The sequence below is a fragment of the Talpa occidentalis genome, unplaced genomic scaffold, assembly GCF_014898055.3.
Source record: "Talpa occidentalis isolate TD23 unplaced genomic scaffold, MPIMG_talOcc4v2.1 talOcc4.11, whole genome shotgun sequence".
NCBI classification, from domain to species: domain Eukaryota; kingdom Metazoa; phylum Chordata; class Mammalia; order Eulipotyphla; family Talpidae; genus Talpa; species Talpa occidentalis.
The window spans coordinates 31238509-31259251 of NW_023601104.1; the positions used below are offsets into that span (position 1 = coordinate 31238509).

A 20743-nucleotide genomic window follows, 5' to 3' on the forward strand; every position below is an offset into this window, starting at 1 on the left:
GAGACCCAGAGAGGGAAAGTGATTTCCAAATATCACACGGCAAGTCGAAGGCTGAGCTGGGGATTTAAACCCCAGTGTCCTGATTCTAAGCCCAGTGCTCCTTCCATTCCAGCCTCTATGCAGTGGCTCATTGTCAGAGTCCCTTCCATCAGGCCTGGAGAGTGCTCGCTGCTGCTGCGCTGTCCTTCAGGCATCCTGTAGTGGAGGCAGTGGTCATGAGGGGACTGGTAGCTGGTTATACATGTTGCCTGCCCTGCCCTAGCAATAATGTTTGGGGTACAGCCAACTCTGTGGTCAACATGCTCTTACAGTATCCCTCACCATCAAGAATGGGTACCTTTAATGAGCCAGTGATTCAATCGGCCCAGAGTCTCCAGGAAGTGGCAGGTGCTAGGTTATTGAGTGCTCTGGGGACAGACAGCCTGCACCCTGGTTCTCATGGCCCCGTTCCCAACGTCAACATCAGCTTCTACATCTGTAAAATGGAAATGCTGATGGCATTGACTTAGAGGTCACAAGTATTTCCCACCATCCCAAATCTATTTGAGAGAGGAAGTAGTCACCCTGAGGGATTAATCTAAAACTTTCTATCACTCTTTTCTGTTTCTGAAGTTGAGTAGCAAGGTTTTGGACAGGCAGGGCCCTGTACCTGTCAATGATGAGGGATTTGCCATAAGGATAAGATGAGCAAGCCAGGATTTATATACTACACTAACTTGACTCACATAATCACCCCAAAGAAGGTACCCTTCTACAGCAGAGGAAACTGAGACACAGAGAAGCCATATAATGTGTCCAAGATTGGCAGCTAAGAATGGTGAAGCCTGGCAAAGGGTCCATCAGCTTCCTGTGCTCTCAGCCTCCACAGGAGAAGCATTTAGCCCAGGATTGCTGTGCACAGTTATTATTGTTTCTATTATATCATCCTAGATGATGAAAAAGATTGGCAATCCTGTCTTGAAGAATTTAATACTTCTGGGGGAAAACACTGGGGCAGAAAATTCTAATGTTCTAAGATAGGAATTGACAGAAATTTTATAAAGAGCCAGACAGTAAATATCTTTTGCTTTGCAGTCAAGACAGTTCCTGGTGTGCTACTCAACTGCCCATGTCATGACAAAGTAGTGAGGCACCCGGAAACAAATGGCCACGTCTGTGCCCTAACAGGACTTTATTCACAAAAGCAGGCAACAGAACAGACTTGACCTGTGGTCTGTGGTTTGCTGACCCCTGTTTTTAAGAGAACTGCTTTAATTTGGGAGAGTGCCCAGATCCCTCTAATTCTTTCTTCACCCCAAAGAAAATCACCCGGAGTCCTATCTGGTGGATCCAGGGAAAGACTGGAATAAAGTCACTCATCTGGGCTCTAGGGTAGGAGACAGGCCATCAAAGGGGCATCCCCAAGGCTGCCCCGCATAGGTGGTGAGGGCTTGGGGAGTCCAGCTTTGGCAAAAGCCCTTGGAGACTTGGGTTTAGAAAGGGAGTTATGGAACTGTGTTGGGCTGGGCACCCCTTCAGTCAGAGTTTGCAGTGAGCAGTCAGAGAGCTAAGTTCTGGAAACTTCAAAGGCATGCCTGTCCTGGATGTACCTGTCCACTATGATTCACCTGTAATGAAACCTCAACTGCTCAAACCCACCCTGGCTGGGTTGTGGCATTTGCTGTGACAATAAAGTTTACTCTGGCAGGAAAGAGAAGGATATTTAGTGACATGGGATTACCATGGAGCCAGCAAAAATAGCGTTAGACAATTTTGTGTTCAGAGGTTTGTAATCCTGTATTGGATAAGACGGGTGTCTTTGTAGAACACCACTTACTAAGCTGTTGCAGAGCTAGTGAGATCAGTCTGGACTAAGGGGAGTATCATCTTACCTGGGCTACTCTTTCAAATCAAACTGCCTCTCCCCCAGCAGCTATGTGGGGACTTGGCAATCCCATCTCTCAGTTCCTTCATCTGCAGAATGGGATCCTTTGCAAAGATCAAATGAGACCACTGCCTGTGAGCATCCAGCCTAGAACCTGCCACATAGTAGGTGCTTACTAATGTTCTACCCCTCTCCCTAGATTTTTGCGTAGTCAAGCAGATATAGAAAACAAAGATTGCACGAAGGTTTTGAAAAGAACAGAATTGAGAGAAACCCATGCTTTAGCTTGAGCTCCTCACCCCACACAGAGAGAAGAGGAGGAGGGGGCTGGAAAGGAAAGAGGAGGGGGAGGGAGGGCAAGGAGGGAGAAGATCCCTGCCCAGCTCATTCCAGCTCTCTGCAGTTCCCACAGTGAGCTACGGTGAACCTTTGAAGTCATCAGCCAACCAGCTTCCAAGCTGCAAGGAAAGGCACTGCATTTCTTAGGTGTCCTCTGGATCTTCTGACTGTGACTGATGTTGAGAGATGTGTAGAACTAAGAGTGAATGCAGAAAAGTCAGTTCTGCTAATCTTTATTTGCTAAGCAAATTGTACTGACGTATGAAAGAGAGCCGCTCATTCCCACAGCAACCCTGCCTATGTGCTTGGTGCTGTCCCCAGAGAAATCCTGAAGCTGCATTGGAGACCTGTCATTTCCTGTGATGTGGAATATCCCAGGCTCCCAGTTCCCAATCAGGGCTGTGACCCACAGCGGAGAGACATGCAATGCAGAAATGAGGGGAAACCTCAGTGATTTCCTTTGGCAGCAGCGACAACCAGAAAAAAACAATCCACACCACACCACCTGCTGCCAATTATTCAGAGAAAGCTGGTTCCAATTCTTGTTCCTCCCTAGCCATAATTCTTTTGCTGATGAGGCAATATGTGTCGTCCACATTCTTACACTCCCAGAAACAACTCAGCTCACGTCTGTAATTAAAAGGACAAGTGCATCCACCCGGGACAGGATCTGAGGGAATAAAGGAGCACTCTCCTGGCCCAGAGCCACTCACACAGCTTTTGTCCTGCCAGATGACACCCCCGAGGTGCTCTGCCCTCAGGGAACCCCCTGTCCATCCCAGCTGGATGGGACCTGTGCCTTCTCTGAGCTTCCAGCACAATGCCATGGACCCGAACCACCCTGCCCTACAGCTCCTCGAGTAACTGTGAGCACACCTACTAGACTGAAGACACCGTGGGCCAGAACTTGCCCATCCTTTTCTCCATCTGCAACTGAGTGTGGCTTAGTAATTGTCCACAATGCATAACACAAATTCTGTTTGCTGAGTCAAAAGTAAGCCAATTGATAAGGTTGACTGACACATCAACCTGCTGGTCTTTACTTTTTCTGATCATTCATGTTTGATTCAAATGTTCCTCCTTGGAGAACTTCCCCTGACCACCGTTCTCACCCATTCAATTCACCACTCATCTTATCTTCCTCATACCAACATCTGAAATGACCAGATTTGCTTCTGTGCCTGTTACCTCCCTGCGAGAAGGTAAACGCCATGAAGGCCCATGCTCTTCCTTGTTTACTGCTGCTCCCTCGCCAGCACCCAGAGCAGGCACACCATAGTAAGCGCCCAGCACAAATTTATTAAGTGAAATGTACTCATAAGTGAGTGCATGAGTTAATACAATCAATGCTATGGAGTCACTTTACAGAAGTGAGCCTTCTCTGTTGGCTTTTGGGAAAACTGAAGAAGGCCTCACCTCTGGGCTGCCTTTTCAAGCCAAGCAGACATTAGATGATTAATGGACTCCGGCCCCCAGCCAGTTGCGGAGCTAGAGTATGGGAAGGGTGCCTGGCCCAGCTCAGCAGTGGGACAAGAACCTCATCTTTCTGCTTGCTGTCGCTCTGCTGTCTCCTGTGCCTCTGTCTCTCCCTTGGCCCAGGGACCTTTTGATTTAAGGTGGCGACTTTTCCAAGGAAATAGCAAAACCTTAATAAGAAATAGGCCAGGGCTGATGGATGACACAAAGTTGGCACCAGGCTCAAGGTCGGAGGGAGTTATTTTAAACTATTCAGATTTACTAGGGGGGTGCAAGTCAGAGGACGATTTAGGGGCTTGCCTCCTGGCAAGACATGCAGCCATGTCCCTGAACAATCTATGACAGACACTTTCTGTGCAGTCCACCCCCACCGCCGCTTCTGCCCTGCCACCCTGAGATGGATGGCAAAGCCTCTGGCATGAGGGATTTATAGGAAAATGGTCAAATAAATTTGTGGTCTGGGATTTGAGCAGAACCATGTCCCCCTTCTTCCCTGTTGGGGCCTCTGTGTAAGGATGGGCGGTAGAGCGGGCTGTCCCTGAGAGGCTGTGTCCTTCTGCAGCAGGCAGGCTGTCTCCAATCTTCTGCAGCCTAGATACCTAGCTCTCACAGCTCCCCGTGATGAATTAGACCCACCTCTCCGTTTCATTTGTCTATCTCTTGCTGGGTGCTACGGGCAAGGGAAAAGCTCACCATGCTAGCTGCATTATCTGAGCTGCGTCCTAGCTGGTCCTGAGGCCTGAGCTGTCCTGTCACCTTTTCTTTCCCATACAGACTCAGTTTTCTGGAACTCAAGCTTTCTCTCCTTTCTTGAGTCTCCAAACAAGGAATCCCTGTCCATCCTTCAAGGTCTATCTCAGCCTGCCACACCTCCTCCAGGGAATCTTCCCTGATTACCCAGGGAGATACAGGCACCAGGACCCTCTCTGTGGCATGAACATATATCTGCTTTTTATGGCAAAGTGAGTGAGATACAGGCACCAGGACCCTCTCTGTGGCATGAACATATATCTGCTTTTTATGGCAAAGTGAGTGAGATACAGGCACCAGGACCCTCTCTGTGGCATGAACATATATCTGCTTTTTATGGCAAAGTGAGTGAGCAGCCTGTGCCCTTGCTGAGCTCCAAAGCTTCAATTGTAAAATCCTTCCCACCTATGTGCCAATCCTACACCTCACACTTGACATTGTCAGGTTGATAGTAGGTGCTCAATAAACATTGAACAAAATTGAATGAAATGAATACCTGAGTTTAGCAAGCACAAACACATTTCATGTGAGCTTGGGGCTGGAAAGGTAGAAAAGAGGTGACAAAGACATTTTTTTGCCTATAGAATGTTTCAAGGATATTGTAAAGTTTAGAGAAAATATAAAAAACTAGTGTCATCAAACAAGTCTTAACATGCTCCAATTTTGCTAGTTTTTTTTTTTTTGGTTTTTTTTTTTTTTAAGAATCAAACATTACAGAGTTGAGACTCCTTGAGTAGCTTTCCTTATACCCTCCTCCTTCCTCTCCTGGAGGGGTGACCTAAACCCCAATCTAGCATAAGATTTCCATGTCTGTTTTTATACTTTTGCTATATTTGTATCTGTCCATAAATGACATATTCATTATTTTACACACCTTTATGTAAGTGATAGCATCTGGTATGTATGTAATCTTCTGCCACTTGCTTATTTCATTCATTACATATTAGAGATTCATTCAAGTAGACAGGTACATCGGTAGTTCATTCCCTTAAACTGCAATGGAAATTCCATTGTGTAAATACATTACAATTTATCCATTTGCCTCTTGAGGGATTTCTAGGTTACTTATAGCTTTTCACCATTACAACTGAGGATGCAGGGTGACACGTGTTGGAGAAGCTCTCTGGGTCAGTTCTCACCTCTGCAGGGTGTAGTCCAGAAGACAATCAGGAGATCAAAATAATGGGGCATGACTATTCATATTTTAAATATTAAATAGAAGATATAAAAGATTTTAAAACATCACTGTGCACATCTGTATGTGCTGGGACAATATGAAATGAATATTTTAATCTAGGTTGTGGTAGGAGAAATATTTGAAAAACAACGTATTATGACATGGGTATTATCATCAGCTTCATTTAAAATGACCAGGTTGCTTCCCCAAATGGTACTGCCAACCCTCATCAACAGCATGTGACAATGTCCATTAGTTGATGCATCCTTACTAATACTTGCTATTATCAGAAATCAGTTTTTCCCAGTAGGTTGACAGTGATAGGGAGGCATCTCTTAAGTTTTAATTTGCATTTCCTTGGTTTTGAGGGAGGTGAGCATATTTTCATGTTTTCTATGAAGTACATGATTTATATTCTGCCCATGAATGAATGTGGTTGACCTTACTGAATTATAGGATTTTAAAGCATTTGTATGTATATATGTATGTGTATGTATAAATAAAATCTGGATAGTAATCCTTTGTGAGTATATGTGTTGTAAATATCATCTCCCAGTCTGTGATTTGCCTTTTCACTTTTTTTGCCAGCTCAGACATCAGGGATGTCACGAGAGGCCGACTCTGGGGCAGGGCGAGGCTGAGAGTTCTCTCTCACCCCCGGGACCTAAATATAGCAGCCCCTTAAGAAAACATTTAGTGATTATAGTGTAACTCACCAGAAAATCTACCAGGTTTGTCCAGCACAGAACTGGGCCTACATCAAGGGCTCTATGGAGATTTAATGAATTGCATAATGGTTTTGCTGCATTATAAGAAATGCTCAACATTTCAGCAGAGAAATCAGAGGGAACGTATCATTACTACAAAGAACATTGGCTTTACAGAAGGGTTAGGATGCCTATAAAGTATTGAGCTCGTTTAACTGGGAATTCAATATATGTCCAGGAAGCACACTTGTGTCTCTCACAGGGCCCCAAGCCTCCTGACATGTCTGTGAGCTCACAGTGATTTTTCATTTCACAGATGGACCAATAAAATGTAAATGTGTTCTCTGGGTTACACTGCAGGCAGGAAATAGAGTGGAGCTGGATCCCACAACTGTTGACCACCTCCCAATAAAATATTGGCACCTACAGTGGGGGGATTTTGTAGCCAGCAGTTCCCTAGGCTCACAAATGTAGGGGAACAAGCTGAGCCATCCTGGGAAGGAGTCTATTATGTAGCTCACAGCCAGGTTTAAGTCCAAATATCTACAGTTGTGTTCCCAGGAAAGAGAGATGTAGGACAAAAACCATACTTGCCAGGACCTCTGATGGGGAATAGGAATGTGAGCTTGCAGGACTCAGAGGTCTTTTTGCTTAGGCTGGGAATGCCTCAGAGCAATGGCAGTGTCTTACTTATCTCCACATGCCCAGAGCTTAGCACAGTGTCTGAACATATGAAAGGGGCTCAAGAAATGCCTTCTGGAAGGTTGAACAAGTCAATGCATATACACATACATAGATAGACAGATAGGTGAAGGGATGGATAGTGGATGGATAGGTGGGATGACAGGAGGATGTATAAATAATACATAGTTGGTTGGACACATGGATGGATAGGTGAATGGATGAGCCCCATCTGAAAGAAGTACTAGCGGAGGACTGGTCTCAACAGACTCTCACAAGCAGGCAGCCAAATCTAGGACTCCTATCTTGTTGCTAGAGCTGTTCATAAAAAATACTGAGTGGCATAACTGCAAGAAATAATTGCTTCTAATTGGGCTGAATTATTCTGGCCATATAGTAGACATATTTTTATAACTTTATTAATTATTCAATTTGAGGCCTATTACCCAGCCTGCCAGAACGGGCTTTCCTTATTAGAGGGTGACAGATTCCCAGGTTCTCTGCTCCTCGGCTACTGTAGCACTGTTGGGTAGCTGCTGCCTGTCTTGGGGCCCACTGATATCCGAGGGCTGTAGGTGGAAGGCAGGTTTGGCCCGGAGAGGCAGGCTGGGAGCCAGAGGTCCTGGGGGCCAGCAAGGCTGTTCCAGGTACTCTGCTTGGGCATTCCCACTGACCATCAGGTCTGCCTTCCTTGGTCTGGCGATGGTGGCAGAAGGGTGTTAGGACACTTCCAACCTGGCCTTTATGGGTCATCCTGCCCAGATCCATTCACCAACTCTTAATCACTGTGGTCTCTCCCTATCCAATCTGTTTCCTACCCAGTGCCAAGTTAGCCGGCCATATGCTCTTCAGTTACCTCCAGTCAGGGATGGGGAAGGAGCGCATGGACTCACTATCCTGCTTGGAGGGACGAGCCAGTGAAGGACAGGCCTCCCCAAGGTGCTCAGAACAGGACTTTCCAAGACGTGTCACTTTGGCATGAGGACTGTTTTGAGCTGAGGTTAACAGAGGCCCTGTAGACTCAGGAGAAACTTTTACCACGCACTTAACTACCTAGAAGAATGAAAAATAAACTTTTTTTTTAATGAGAAACAACTTTTCTATTAGAGAAACATATCTCTATGGCAGGTCAGAGCATCTAGTCTTCCTCATACAGGTTCCTCTCTTTCTTTTTGAAATCCCATTTCCTAGCTCAGGATATATATCCTCATTTTGCGGCACTGGCTTTAGAATCTAAGGCCATGTAGAGTCCCCATACGTATGTAATTAAATTGGATCTTCTCTCCTACTAACCTGTCTGATGTTAATTTGATTGCTTGAGTAGCCTGAGAAGAAGCCAGAGGAGTAAGGGGAAAATTTCCTCTGTCCCTACACCAGGACTGGAGGAGATCAGAGCCTCCAGCATCTATCCTCTGTTTCCAGACTGGGTCACAGGCTACTTAGAGAGTGGCCCCACCAGAAACAATGCAGACACACTTGGTGCATAATGAGCCTTCAGGAGTTCTCAGAGCCCACTGAATAAAGTCCAAGCTCCTTGGGCTGTTGGTGTAAGAGCACGATGCCACCAGGCATGGCTACGGTGTAGGCAGATACCTTCTCCTCCATACCAGGCACCCTCCACATCAGCCACACAGAACTGCTCACTGTTTAGCACTTTTTTGCTTATGTGGGCCTATCTGCCTGAAACACCCTCTCTTTCCATACCTGATATTGCAACTCCAAATATCATCCCTCTTAGAGATCTGACTGCACTGCCTTCCTTGTGTCTTTCCCATGTCACCACCTAGAAGTGATCTCTGCTTCCTCCGAAGCAGCACCCTGACTTCTGGCTCCATTCTGCAATCCGTGGGAGCACATGTCTGGACAACTCTGATAGGTGAAAAGCTTGAGACACAGCAAGCATCCAGCCCAGAATTCCACTTTTTCCTGGTACCAGCATACCACATACAGAGGAATGAAAATGTAATTAAGAAAAGAGAGAAAATCCAATGGATTCCACTTAGCATTGCATTGAGTACTCATTATGTGCTAGGCAGAATGTTGGGTCTGGGGTTACATAAGACTCGGGCTCTGCCATGGAGAACATCACAGGGGATGGGGAATTAAAGAGGGGGTGAGAACAAGCATGCAATCAAGTAATAATCATCCACAGTGGGGCTAACCACACTGGCCATGTGTATAACTGGCATGGGCTACACTGGCCATGTGTATATACTGGCATGACCACATTGCCCTAGGGTATACAGTAAAGGTCTATGGGAGTCATAAAGGCATCAACAGTTGTGGTGGCATCTGATTGGGCTCAAAGGTGAAAAACAGTGGGTGCATAGATAAAGGGAGGTTGGGAGGAGTGTGGAGGTGGGGGTGAGTTTATGAGAAGATGAGGCTGAAACTAGGCAGGCATCAGACCTTGGCCAAGGAGTTGGGACACTTCCTGGCAGGTAAATGGGAACAAGGATGTGCCATGGCCTGCTTTGCATTTTAGCAGCCTTCTTATCTCCTACGTGTGGATGGGCTGGGAATGCTGTAAAGCAGCATCAACAGGAGTTGTGAGTGGTCTCTAGACATACCGCTTCAGTTCAAATCCTGTCCCTGTCACTTACTAGCTGTGTACCCCTGGGCCAGCCACTTAACCTCCAAGTCTCAGTTTCTCATCAGAAAGATGGGGCTGATAATAAAAATAGGAGAACATGTACAGAAAGTGCTGGAAATGAGTTAGGAGAGACAACTAAGCTGGAGCAAAGTCTAGACCTCCTTTCCTTTCAGACTCAAATGTCACCTCACTCCACACATATTCCCCATTCTGGAAGAAAGAAAGAGCACACACTCAGGAGCTGAGTGACCTTAGAGAATGACTGGACCTCCCCAGAACCTGGTTTCTTCAACCACAAAACAGGGGGAGGGCACATCCCTCTCCAAGCAAGTCTGTGCTAATCAGGGACTGAACTGAAAGTGCTTGGGGGCAGAGGCAGATTCTGACCATCAACAGTTCCTTTTGGCCCCAGAGAGGATGAGCCTCCCCCGGCCCTTCCTGTCAAGGATTCCAGGCAGTGGGGTGCAGATGGGAGCAGTTTGTGATTCCCCTTCCCAGGAGCTGTGTTTCCCATGGAGACCCAGCTCACGAGTCTACCCTGGAAGGTGTATATGAGCGTGGGGGGGAAGTAGGGGGCATGGAGACCTTTCCATGCCTGAGTGGGGCGGAGGAGGGGTGTCAACATGCCTGCCAGCTCCTCATGATGATGCCAGCTTGTCTACTGTCATGCTGTTCTGCTTTTGTCACGTTCTAGGCAGGTTCTCCCACCTTCCTCCCTTTCCCCAGTTCTTGAGACTCCCTGCATACCATTTATTTAATTTTGTTCTCAGGGAGCAGATGGCCAGAGCTGAGCGAGGCAGCTCGCGCCTCCCCCCATCCTACAGTGGCCCTCTCAGACACACAGCTCATAAACCGACTCCGGGCCAACCTGTTTTTGGCTTTCTCAAGTAGCAAAATACACTTTCAGGATGTGCCAAATAGGCCATACCCTTGCCTGACCCCTGACCCTGCTGGGATGGAACTGGGCCCAGTATCTCTTCTGGTCTGAGAGGCAGAGGGGACAGGGAGGAGGCCCTGGGAAGCTGTGCTCTCTTAAGAAGTGGGAGCAACAGTGGCCCCTGCCTCCCTTGGATATGAGAAGGGGGCTCACAGATGGCCTGCTCCCCTCGGGTGCCCGTCACCTTAGGAGTATGTTCAGTCCAAGGGTAGGGATGGGGTGGGGGGACCATCTGTCTTCAGTCTTGGGTTCTGGGGTCCCTTTGGGCTGCCCCATGCCCAGCCTCATCCTCATCCCCACATTGGTTGGCTCCATCTCATTTCTCTAGGAAGCATCTTTGAAAGAAAGAAATTAGACAAAGGAGGAAAAAACCTCTTCACCAGCTTCCATGGCATAACAAAGGCTGAGAGTCTCAGAAAGGGGGAGGTAAGGGCTGGGGTGGGGGGCGGGCAACAGTCAAGGGTGTAGAGATGGACAGAGAGGCCAGTGGATCTGCCTTCTGCTGTCTTTCCACTGAGCCCCCAGCCTTTAGGACTTGGGCTGGGGATAGGATGAGTCTCTCAGCCTCTGCCACGGGCTACTCACCATGGGGTGAGTGCTCATTTCTTAGCCCTGTGGCCTGGGGACAGAGACAGACCCAGCTCTGTGACTCACCAGCTGTGAGACCTCAGGCCATCGCCTGACCTCTCTGTGCCTTGTTTCTCCACCTAAAATGGAAGTTTAGCCCCTTCCTTGCGCCACCCTCCACCCATGAGGCTTCCCTGAGACATCAAGGTCCTCCCTCCTAAAAAGCCAGAGACTTCTCTCCTGGGGCTCTTTCTCTCCCTTCCTCTGCATTGGTGGTTCTAGCTTTTGCTCAAAGTTCCCCGAGGATGGGAGTATGCCCTCCTCACCTCTTAATCCCCCCTTCTGATGTGAGCCCCCCACAGGATTGGCCTCTGAAAAGTGCTTAGTAAATGCACATTAAATGGAACTCATGGGAAACAGAACAGAGAAGCCAGTGGGGTCGGTGGCCCTGCTATTGAATTCTTTCTTGTTCAAAATTAGAATTCTGGGATGAATAGCAGCTCCTTTTATGCACAGATCTTGAAAAAAGCATTTGCTGTCGTGTCCGCAGCTCCCTTCTGTCCCCGTCACGGTGACTGGGCCCCACTGTGTGGTGTTGACACGGAGCCCACTGTCCCGGGGAGCCCGCAGGCACACCAGATGCCGGCAGAAGGTGGCTCAGGCGGTTCTGCGAGGGGCTGCAGGCTGGGCAGAGCAGCACGCGAGCAACAGCAAGTGTAATTGCTTTCCGGTGATTCATCTGAAGTTGCTTTAACCTTGACAGCCGGTGCGGTGTAGTGAAAAACCAACCCGAGAACTGCGGCCTCCCAGTTGGCAGGACGCCCTGTGAAACTGCCTCCCAGAGAGCAATGAAGGGCTCACCAGGAACCCGCACCTGGGGGAGTGAGGGGATGACTCATGCAGCTGCCCCCACTCATGGCTGCGCTGCTCCCCACGACCCCCTCCAGGTCCCAGAATAAATTGAGTCACAGGAGGGTGGTGCATGGGGATGGAGGTATGGAGTACTCTTAGAGGTCAGTGCAAAGGTCACGGGGTCGGGGGGTGGTTAGGTGAGATTTGCTAGGTTTTAATTTCCTGGAAACAGCATTATGGGATTTTAAAACTGGAATCTCCATACTAACTTTCCCACTTTACAGATGAGAACACTGAGGCTCACAGAGAGGGAAAGGCTTAGCCAGGGCCACCTAGGTCGACGAAGGACCCAAGGTTTTCCTGTGTATAGTGGCACTGGTCTTTCCTCCCTCTAGAGGCATCATGGAGCTGTGGGAAGAAAACAAATTTTGGGTGCTAATCCCGTATCTGCTTATTAGCTGGGTGAGTATCAGAAGTGACTCTACTTCCCTGAGCTTTGATTTCTTCATTTGGGAAATGAAGATAACACATATGGCCTCTCTGAGCTGCTGAGAGATTAAATGAGATGAGCTATGTGAGCATCAGCACATGGCAGGATGAGGAAGCCCCATGCACTCTCCTACTTAGGCCCCGTGGCCCTTCACACTTTTTTCTGACCTCCCTTCTCTCCCACTGCTTATACTCGAGTTTCTGTTTCTTCATTGCTAAGGAGTCCCAGAGGTTTGGTATATCTCTTTCCAGTAGACCTACAAAGCCAGGCTGACCCACTGCCCTGTCAGGCCCTCCAGCTCCTTTTGGGATCTTACCTGCCCCAGAAAAGAGGCAGGAACCCTGATCCATATCCCATTCTTTTGTTTTGTGCCCATGTCCTGTGCTGCTGACTGAAATGTCTCCATGTGTGTCAGTGAGAAGTGTGCCCAGGGCCCCCGAGACAGGGAGCCTCCCTGAGGGAATCCAAGCAGATTGGAGGGTTAACTTTCTAGAAACTGCTAGTCCCAGTGCCTTGGCCTGACCTATAGTCATGTCTGACCTCCAGGCCTGAGCAGAGAATCAGGAGGGTCCACAAACTTCAGATCATCTGCACAAAAGTCTAGACAACAACTTGGCCTATTCACATTGGTTAATGAGACCCATCTGCCTCTAAGGCAGCTCCAGCCCTGAATTCCCAGAGCATCAGGTAGGAGACAAAAAGGTTGGGGGGGGTCAGGAGACCCAGGATCAAGTCACAGCTCTGTCACCAGCTTGCTGGGTGACCTCAGGCCTGCAGTTTCCCTTCTCTGGTAGTTGGTTTGCTCATCTGTAAAGTGGAAGGAGTGGATCAGACAATTTCTGAGACTCCACCTGCTCTTCAATGGCTCCAAGTTAAATCATTAGATCTCAGTGACCAGAAATTAGGTTCTGAGTTCTTGGATCAGGCTGCCTAACACTCCATTCCAGGATTAAGTGGATGTGTAAAAGATATGTAGACAGAGTTACAGGCTGCCCAAGACACAGTAACACAGGGGTCTTATGACTCAGCTTTGGTGGGTCAGCAGTGAGCATCATGGAAAGATGCAAAGGCCTTGTGACACCCAAGATGGCATGAGGGTCAGACTCCTCATGCTAATCTGAAGCCAAGTTGCCCAGGCACCGGCAGTGGGGTTACTGGAAGGAAGGTGCTGGAGGGAAGACAAAGTTCCCAAGAAGGTCATGGGAAAAGAACTTGAAGACTGATCCCCTCTAAATCATTCCTGCAAATAGTCACCAGCCCTGGGAGATCTAATTCTGATATGGTCTCTGTGCCCTTTCCACTATTTCTAAACCTTCATCCCTAAAATATCCCTACCCTCAGGGAAGCCTGGCAACATAAGTCCACCAAAGACTCAAATGATCACCTTTAAAATGCCAATTCTGCATTTGAGTCTATAATACAAATCTATTATTTTAATTTAAGGAACAATGTTTAAGTTACATATCAGGTAAGTAAAGTGCCATTACATGGTGCTTCAAGAATGTTTAGCAAAAGTCTGAAAAACAAATGGTGCTGGGAAAACTTGACATCCACGTACCTGGTGTTGGACTCCTACTTTATGACATAAATATTAACTCAAAACAGATCAGGGAACCAGATGCAAGTGCTAAAACTATGAAACTCTTAGATAAGAACACTGGGGGAAAGCTTTCATGAAATTGGATCTGACAGTTATATCTTGGATATGATGACAAAGACACAAACAACAAAACAGATAAATTGGATTTCATCAAAGTCAAAAACTTTTGTGCATCAAAGAACACTATTACTGAGTGAAAAGGTAACTCCTGGAATGGGAGAAAATATATTTGAATCCCTTATGAAAAGGGATTAATATCCAGACTATATAAAGAACACCTGTAGTTCAGCAGAGACAAGAAATCAAGCCTATTAAAAACAGGCAAATGACTTGAATCTGCATTTAAGAAGATACACAAATGGTCAATAAATTCACAAAAACATGCTCAAAGTCATGAGTGATAAGGGAAATACAAGTCAAACCCACCATGAAATACCACTTCAAACCCATCAGGGTAGCAAGGAACAAACAAAACAAAACAAAACAACCAGAAAATGACAAGTGCTGATAAGGACTTGGAGCAAGACAACGTTCACAGCAGCACTCCTCAGCACAGTCAAAAAGCAGAAGTAGCCCAAGTATCCAGTGACGAATGGATAAACAAAGTGTGGTGTGCACACATGTACAAGGAACACCATCCAGCCTGAAAAGCAAGTTCTGTCATAGGCTACAAGATGGTGAACTTGAAAACATGCTGTGATGTGACATAGACATAAGGATGACCAAAGGACAGCTATTATATGGTTCTTATATGAGCCACCTAGAGTAATTCAAATCTTAGAGATGGAAAATCGAATGACGGTTTCCATCTTAAAGATGGAAAATCAAATGATGACCAGGGACAGGGGAAAGAAGTGGGTGTTTAATGGCTACCCAACTTCAGTTGGAAAAGGTAAAAAATTTCTGGAGGTGGTGAACCAATAGAGTGAAGGTACTTAAGTGCCACAGAACTATACAGTTGAAATGGTTTAAAAGTGAAATTTTATGCATATTTAACACACACACACACACACACACACACACACACACACACCCCCCAACCAAGTGTACCTTGTTTGGGAAAGCACTAAAGAGGCCCTAGGCTACTTTGGGAGCATATTTCTAAGCTGGAAAACGTTTTATTTGCATGTGAAGAGAGCCGTAAGCCAAGTCAGCCAGGGGTCCCAAAAAGGATTCAAGATAAGAACACACTGGACTTGGCAGAAGCTACTCTTGGTGGTGGTCCAACTCAGTTGCTGCTGCGTTCATTACTCAGTCATGCTCTGTAGTCCTGCCTCGTTTCCAGCATGTGAAGGAGAGTGGGGGTGCAGGTTTCACAAGACAGTAACAGAGTGTAGTGAGCTCTTAGGCCTAGGGTCTGTCTGTGCATGTGGATAACACCAGATCAGTGGAATCTAAGACTCGGGGGGAAATAGAGGGTGGGTTTCCTCTCCCATGTTTTACCCCTGTCCTTCTGGGGACACCTGAGACTAAAACCAAAATGACATTCTATAGAAAAGCACCATGGGACGGGAGACAGAGAAGCAGGACCCAGGAAATACAATAATTAAATAATACAATAAGGCTTAAATTTCCAAGTTGATTCTCGGGTATCATTTATAAAAGTTAACAGGGCATATTTAATTTAGGAATTGGCTCACGTCCTTCTCCTTACAGCTGAAACCTCATAAATGAAATATACTGGATCATTGCCCGGTGCGGAAATAAAAGTTATGAATAATGTTTCTATCTCAATCATTGTCAGTGCTTTAATATTCCTAATTACTTTAAAAAGCTAGATATTCAATATAGGAAAACTTTTTTTTCTTTTTATCTCCACTTGTGAGATTAGTGCAATTTAATAAGAGTCACTCTGTCGTCTTTATTCAGTGTAAACTGACATTTCATCCTTTTACTCTTCATTATTATATGGGATGGAGGTTTATGACCAAGCTTGCAGCGACTCTATTTCCCCATATTGGTCTGTCTAACATCTTGGAATTATTCACAATAGCTGACGTGTCCACCCACCATGCAAGTCAGCATCACCTTACTTCCTTTATGGAGCAGAAAGAAATTAGTCCAGACCCTGAAGAAATTAGGCCAAAGGGTTGTAAGTCTGCTGAAGAAGGAAAAGTCCCCTGTCCCCACCACAGTACTATATCTGTCCTCTTTGTGTCTGTCAAAATCATGGCAGCCACAAAGGGTAGGGCAGGGGCAGACAGTACGATGATGGATCTTTATAACTCTCCTTGCCACTTCCAGGAATTTATCCCAAGAAAAAATTGGGACAAGTGGACAAAGATATATACACAAGAATCACTGTAGCTTTTTTATACAGGGCCACAGTTCCTTATCCATAGATCTACAGTGCAAAAATCCTTAAGATGTCCAAAAGGAAATTTTTTGAAAGTTCAGACCCAAAATTCATTTAGAGGCAAAATCTTCATGGAACTAATCTGTGATTATATATTGTCTTCATGTCAGTAGATATATGTAGTCATATTCACTTTAGAAATATTGCTATGTTTCCTCTGAGGATAGCCCAGGTCCCACTGGGGATAGGTGTCATATCTGATAAGTTACCACACACCTTTCTAAACCCTGAAAAATATCTAAATTCTGAAGCCAACAGGCCCCAAGAATTTTGAATAAAGAACGGTGGGTCTAAAATAATGAAAAATCAGAAACAATCTAAAAACCCTAAATCAATGAAAAGCTGGTTATATACTTTGGGTAATCCGTAGAATGAAATTATAGAAGGTCATTAAAATTTTAAAGGGATATTCATGTTTATTGACAAAGAAAGGAGGGCAGGACATAAAATTGAATCTAAAACACAAGTTACAGACCAGAAAATACATCTAATTGAAGAAATAAAAGTTGCATCAGCTCTAGCTCTAAGAACAAATGTATAGAGAAGTAACAGGGAGGTTAAGCAAATGCCAGAAATGGTTACCCTGTGTACACGGATTTCACCTGTTGGCCTATATTTTTGATGCAGTTTGAATTTTCTTTTGAATACAACATATATATAGTTCTGGAATTAAAAAAAGCCAAGAATAATGCTTTCAATTAAACAAAAATTAAAGTTTCCCTGCAAGGGTGTCATATGTATAGACATATATATAGACAGATCCCATTCAGAAATCTCCAGAGTACACACCGCACTGACTGGGAGAGCCATCCCCATGGACATTGGTCCTCCAAAGGCTCTAGAGCCCCACAGGGCACAAACAGGCAGACAGGCATCCAACAGCACAGTAACAAACAGGCTCAAAGATCTTGGAGTAAACCTAGTCACCATTTGTGTTTCAGGGTTGATTCACCTATTTCTACAATAATATCTCAGGACCACATCTTTCAAGCAGATCCTTCCTTCCTCTGTGGTCAACTACGTTTTCTCAAAAAGACCTATTTCAACTTTAGGCTGAATTAACAGGTTAAGCATCCAGGAAAAAGGAGAGCATAATATAATAATTAAGAGTTCAGGTTTAGAATCCAGGTTTTCAGTTGGCAGTCCCAATTTCACCATTTAGTAGCTGTGTGTCTGTTGAGTAGCACAGTTCTTTTAACCTCTCTGTGCTTCAATTTTCTCATCTGCTATATGGGGATAGTAATAATTCCTACACCATAGGATTATTGTAACGATTCAACGAGGCAATAAAGTACCTACTGCACAGTATAATTCAATAAATAGTACCAATCTCGATTATTATTTTTCCATACAAGTCTGCAGTTGTGTGGTCAAATGTAGGAATGGCAGCTTAAGAGGAATAAAGGTCCCAGAAATGGAAAGAAATAAGATGGGAAGGCAGTTCAGACCACCTCATATGAGAAACAAGGGAGAATAAATATTTGGGGAGGTACATGATCACTGTCTCTTAACACCTGAAAGGCTGCCCCATGGATGGGGATTTGGTTTCTTCTATGTGGCCTCCATGGCTATTATCAACTGCTCTGAGACAGCTATGTCTCAGACAGCCATGTTTCCACACACTCTGAGGCCTTGTCTACTGAGCTCCTAGGGAGGAATTCTAGACATGGGAAGGAGGTTATAGTGATCATCACCCTGCCCTGGACTTGATCATGAGCAAGAAGCATTCAGTAGAAGCTGGGGACAAGCTGCAGTGAAGGGAAAACTTTCCAACAGTCAGAATGCACTCCCATAGGGGACAGCAAGCCCCTTATCTATAGAGAGAGTTAAGCAGAGGCTGCAAAGCACATGGCAATCATTCAGTGCTCTGAATGATTTTGAGAATGAGTCTATGAATTCCCTTAATTCAGTGCTGCTGGCCCATGTCAGGGCTGGAATCCATCCTTTAGGGCTTCCAGAGGAATTAGTACATGCCTCTGAGTAGGTAAGGTATGCTGACTCTTCAATTCATGGGGATAGACTCAATTGAAGAAACTGGTGGTAGACTGCTCAGATCCAAATCTGATGACAGACTTAAGGGGTGAAATTAGGTAGCCCAGTTTCGTGCTATAAGGTAACAAGGCTATTTTCCCATGTGTGTGGTAAACTCACTCTGGGGGCAAGATTAAACTGCGAGGTCCCCTTTATCAAGGGCTGCCTTCATCCCATTTCTTTCACCAGACTGGAAACTTTGAGAAAATGCAGACCAAGTCTAAAAGACCCTCCATTTGCCTCACCCTCCCCAGCACAGACCAACATATAGTGGGCTCGCACTGCTTGGGGATTTATGGGCACTAAGGACCCCCCAGGATTCAGGCTGTATTTCAACTTCCAACAGGCGCCAACATTACAATCTGGCAGCAGCAAGTAGACCTGTCCCAGCAGGGTTCACCTAATCAACTTAGATAGTGCTTCATCAAAGATTCATTGTAAGCAGAGTTACACAAAACAAAACACAGATGGGGGAGATAAAAGCTCTCAACATTTCAGCCAGCACATTTTCTATAGTTCAAGTCCACAGGAAATGGGGCTAACGTATTCTTTCGGTGCATGCGTCCATCAGGTTTACTTTTCATTGTCTGGAGGAGTCTCTGACCCTACTTCTTAGCCACCTTAAAGCAGGGGAGCATGCAGAAGGAGGCTGCCACCATGGTTATGGCAGTCTCCAGGCACTGAAATCAGACTCTCGAGCACCCCCACACAGATCCTAGAATCCCTGACCCAAGATAACTCCCCAGGCTCAAAATAAAACCACATCCAGTCACCTTGCTTTGGCTGCCATATTCTCAGGCACTAGGTAGACAGGTAGCCAAGGCCTTTGGGGAAAAGGATGCTTCCACCCCAGCAGATGGAGTGAAAAAAAGGTCCAAGAGGAACACATTGGCCAACATGGACCCACTATCCCCTTCTCTAAGTATTCACCTTTGCAGCTGCAACAGGACAGGGAGGGGGAGGTGGCTCCTAAAGGTAAATAATGGGAGTTAGACCCCCTCATGGATCAGCCTAGTCATCTACTCAAGTCACAATAAAAAAATCAGGCTCTGCTAAAGCAGGAAAAGAATTGGGTTTTGACACTAATCAAGGAGGACACCAAGTCCTCCTTGAAAATCAAATAAGACCATGGCATTTACTAACCATTTGTAAAATGTGCCCATGGAAAGCATCATCTATGACTATTCAGGGAAAATGAGCCAGAGAAGGAACTGGTCTTCATCTGGACTCTTGGCAGAGAATCCCCTGGGCAGGCCCTGGGTGTACGTCACCTTCTCAGCAACCTGCCCTACAGTGGAGATGCTACCCCATGTTGTTATGGGTCACTGGGTCAGTCCCAAGAGTACCCATTTCACTACAGGTGCAATAGGAAGTCTTCCAAAGATTGTGAGCAGAGAAATGTATGAGTACGGTGACCTGGTCCCATGAACATCCCATTCTCCTGCATTTGGGGATTAGAGACATCCAGTGCCCACCAGTGTCATGAAGCAGACCTCCAAGCCTTAGGGAGCCCTCACAAAGCTGAGCCTTTGGACCAGCAGAGACAAGAACCAGGCCTTAACCATAGTGACCTTCTGGGTCTGCAGCCTTGGGTGGCATCTCAATTTCACTTTAATCCTCAAACACCTTATTGAGAGATATTACATCAAAAGTCAGAGTGTGTCAATGGCCCCACAATTCCCCATACATGCGATACACATTGCCACTCCATATATCACAGATCATTCCCCCCAAACCCTAGAGCTCTCCATGCTAAGTCCCATCATGTACTGAGCTCAAGTCTGCCTCCTCCTAGACACCCATGCTCCCCCAACGCAAAGAATTCATCATGGACATGGCACGACCCTTCCCAAGCCAGAGCCAGAGGCTTCCTGACTCCCAGAGAATTCAGACTCACCGCTGGAGCAGTCGGGCCCTCCCCAGCCGGGCTCACAGTGGCAGGTGTCCGGGGAAATGCAGCGGCCATGCACACACTCCTCCGTACACAGGGCTTCAGGGACCAGGCAGAGGAAGGAAGAACAGGAACACAGTGAAGACCAACTATCCGGTTAAGGAGCATGAACCCGTTTTAATGACCCCCCCCCCCAGGGCTAAGGGATGCTCAGAAAACATCACACCATTTGGTGGGGGGGGCACAAATCCAGTCACTCCTGATCCGAGTCACTGAATTGACTCCAAAATGGATCTAACAAGAGTGTGCTTCATCCCAACCTCGTTTCCTAAAGTGAAGCCCAAGCCTGTGAAGCAGCAGCCTTGGTGGATTTCCTAAAACATTTCCCCCAAGGTCTAACACAAGAGACCCTCCACATATCCCCCTCCACAT

The 20743-nt window shown here is 46.2% G+C and overlaps 1 protein-coding gene across 1 annotated transcript in view; it reads right to left on the minus strand.

Moving 5' to 3' along the window:
• The window catches only part of MEGF11 (multiple EGF like domains 11), a 330203-nt gene that overhangs the window by 143719 nt on the left and 165741 nt on the right, over positions 1-20743 (minus strand). The window contains exon 5 of the mRNA XM_037502751.2: positions 20318-20410. Within this exon, the coding sequence (XP_037358648.2) occupies positions 20318-20410 (93 nt within the window). The remainder of the gene's footprint in view (positions 1-20317; positions 20411-20743) is intronic.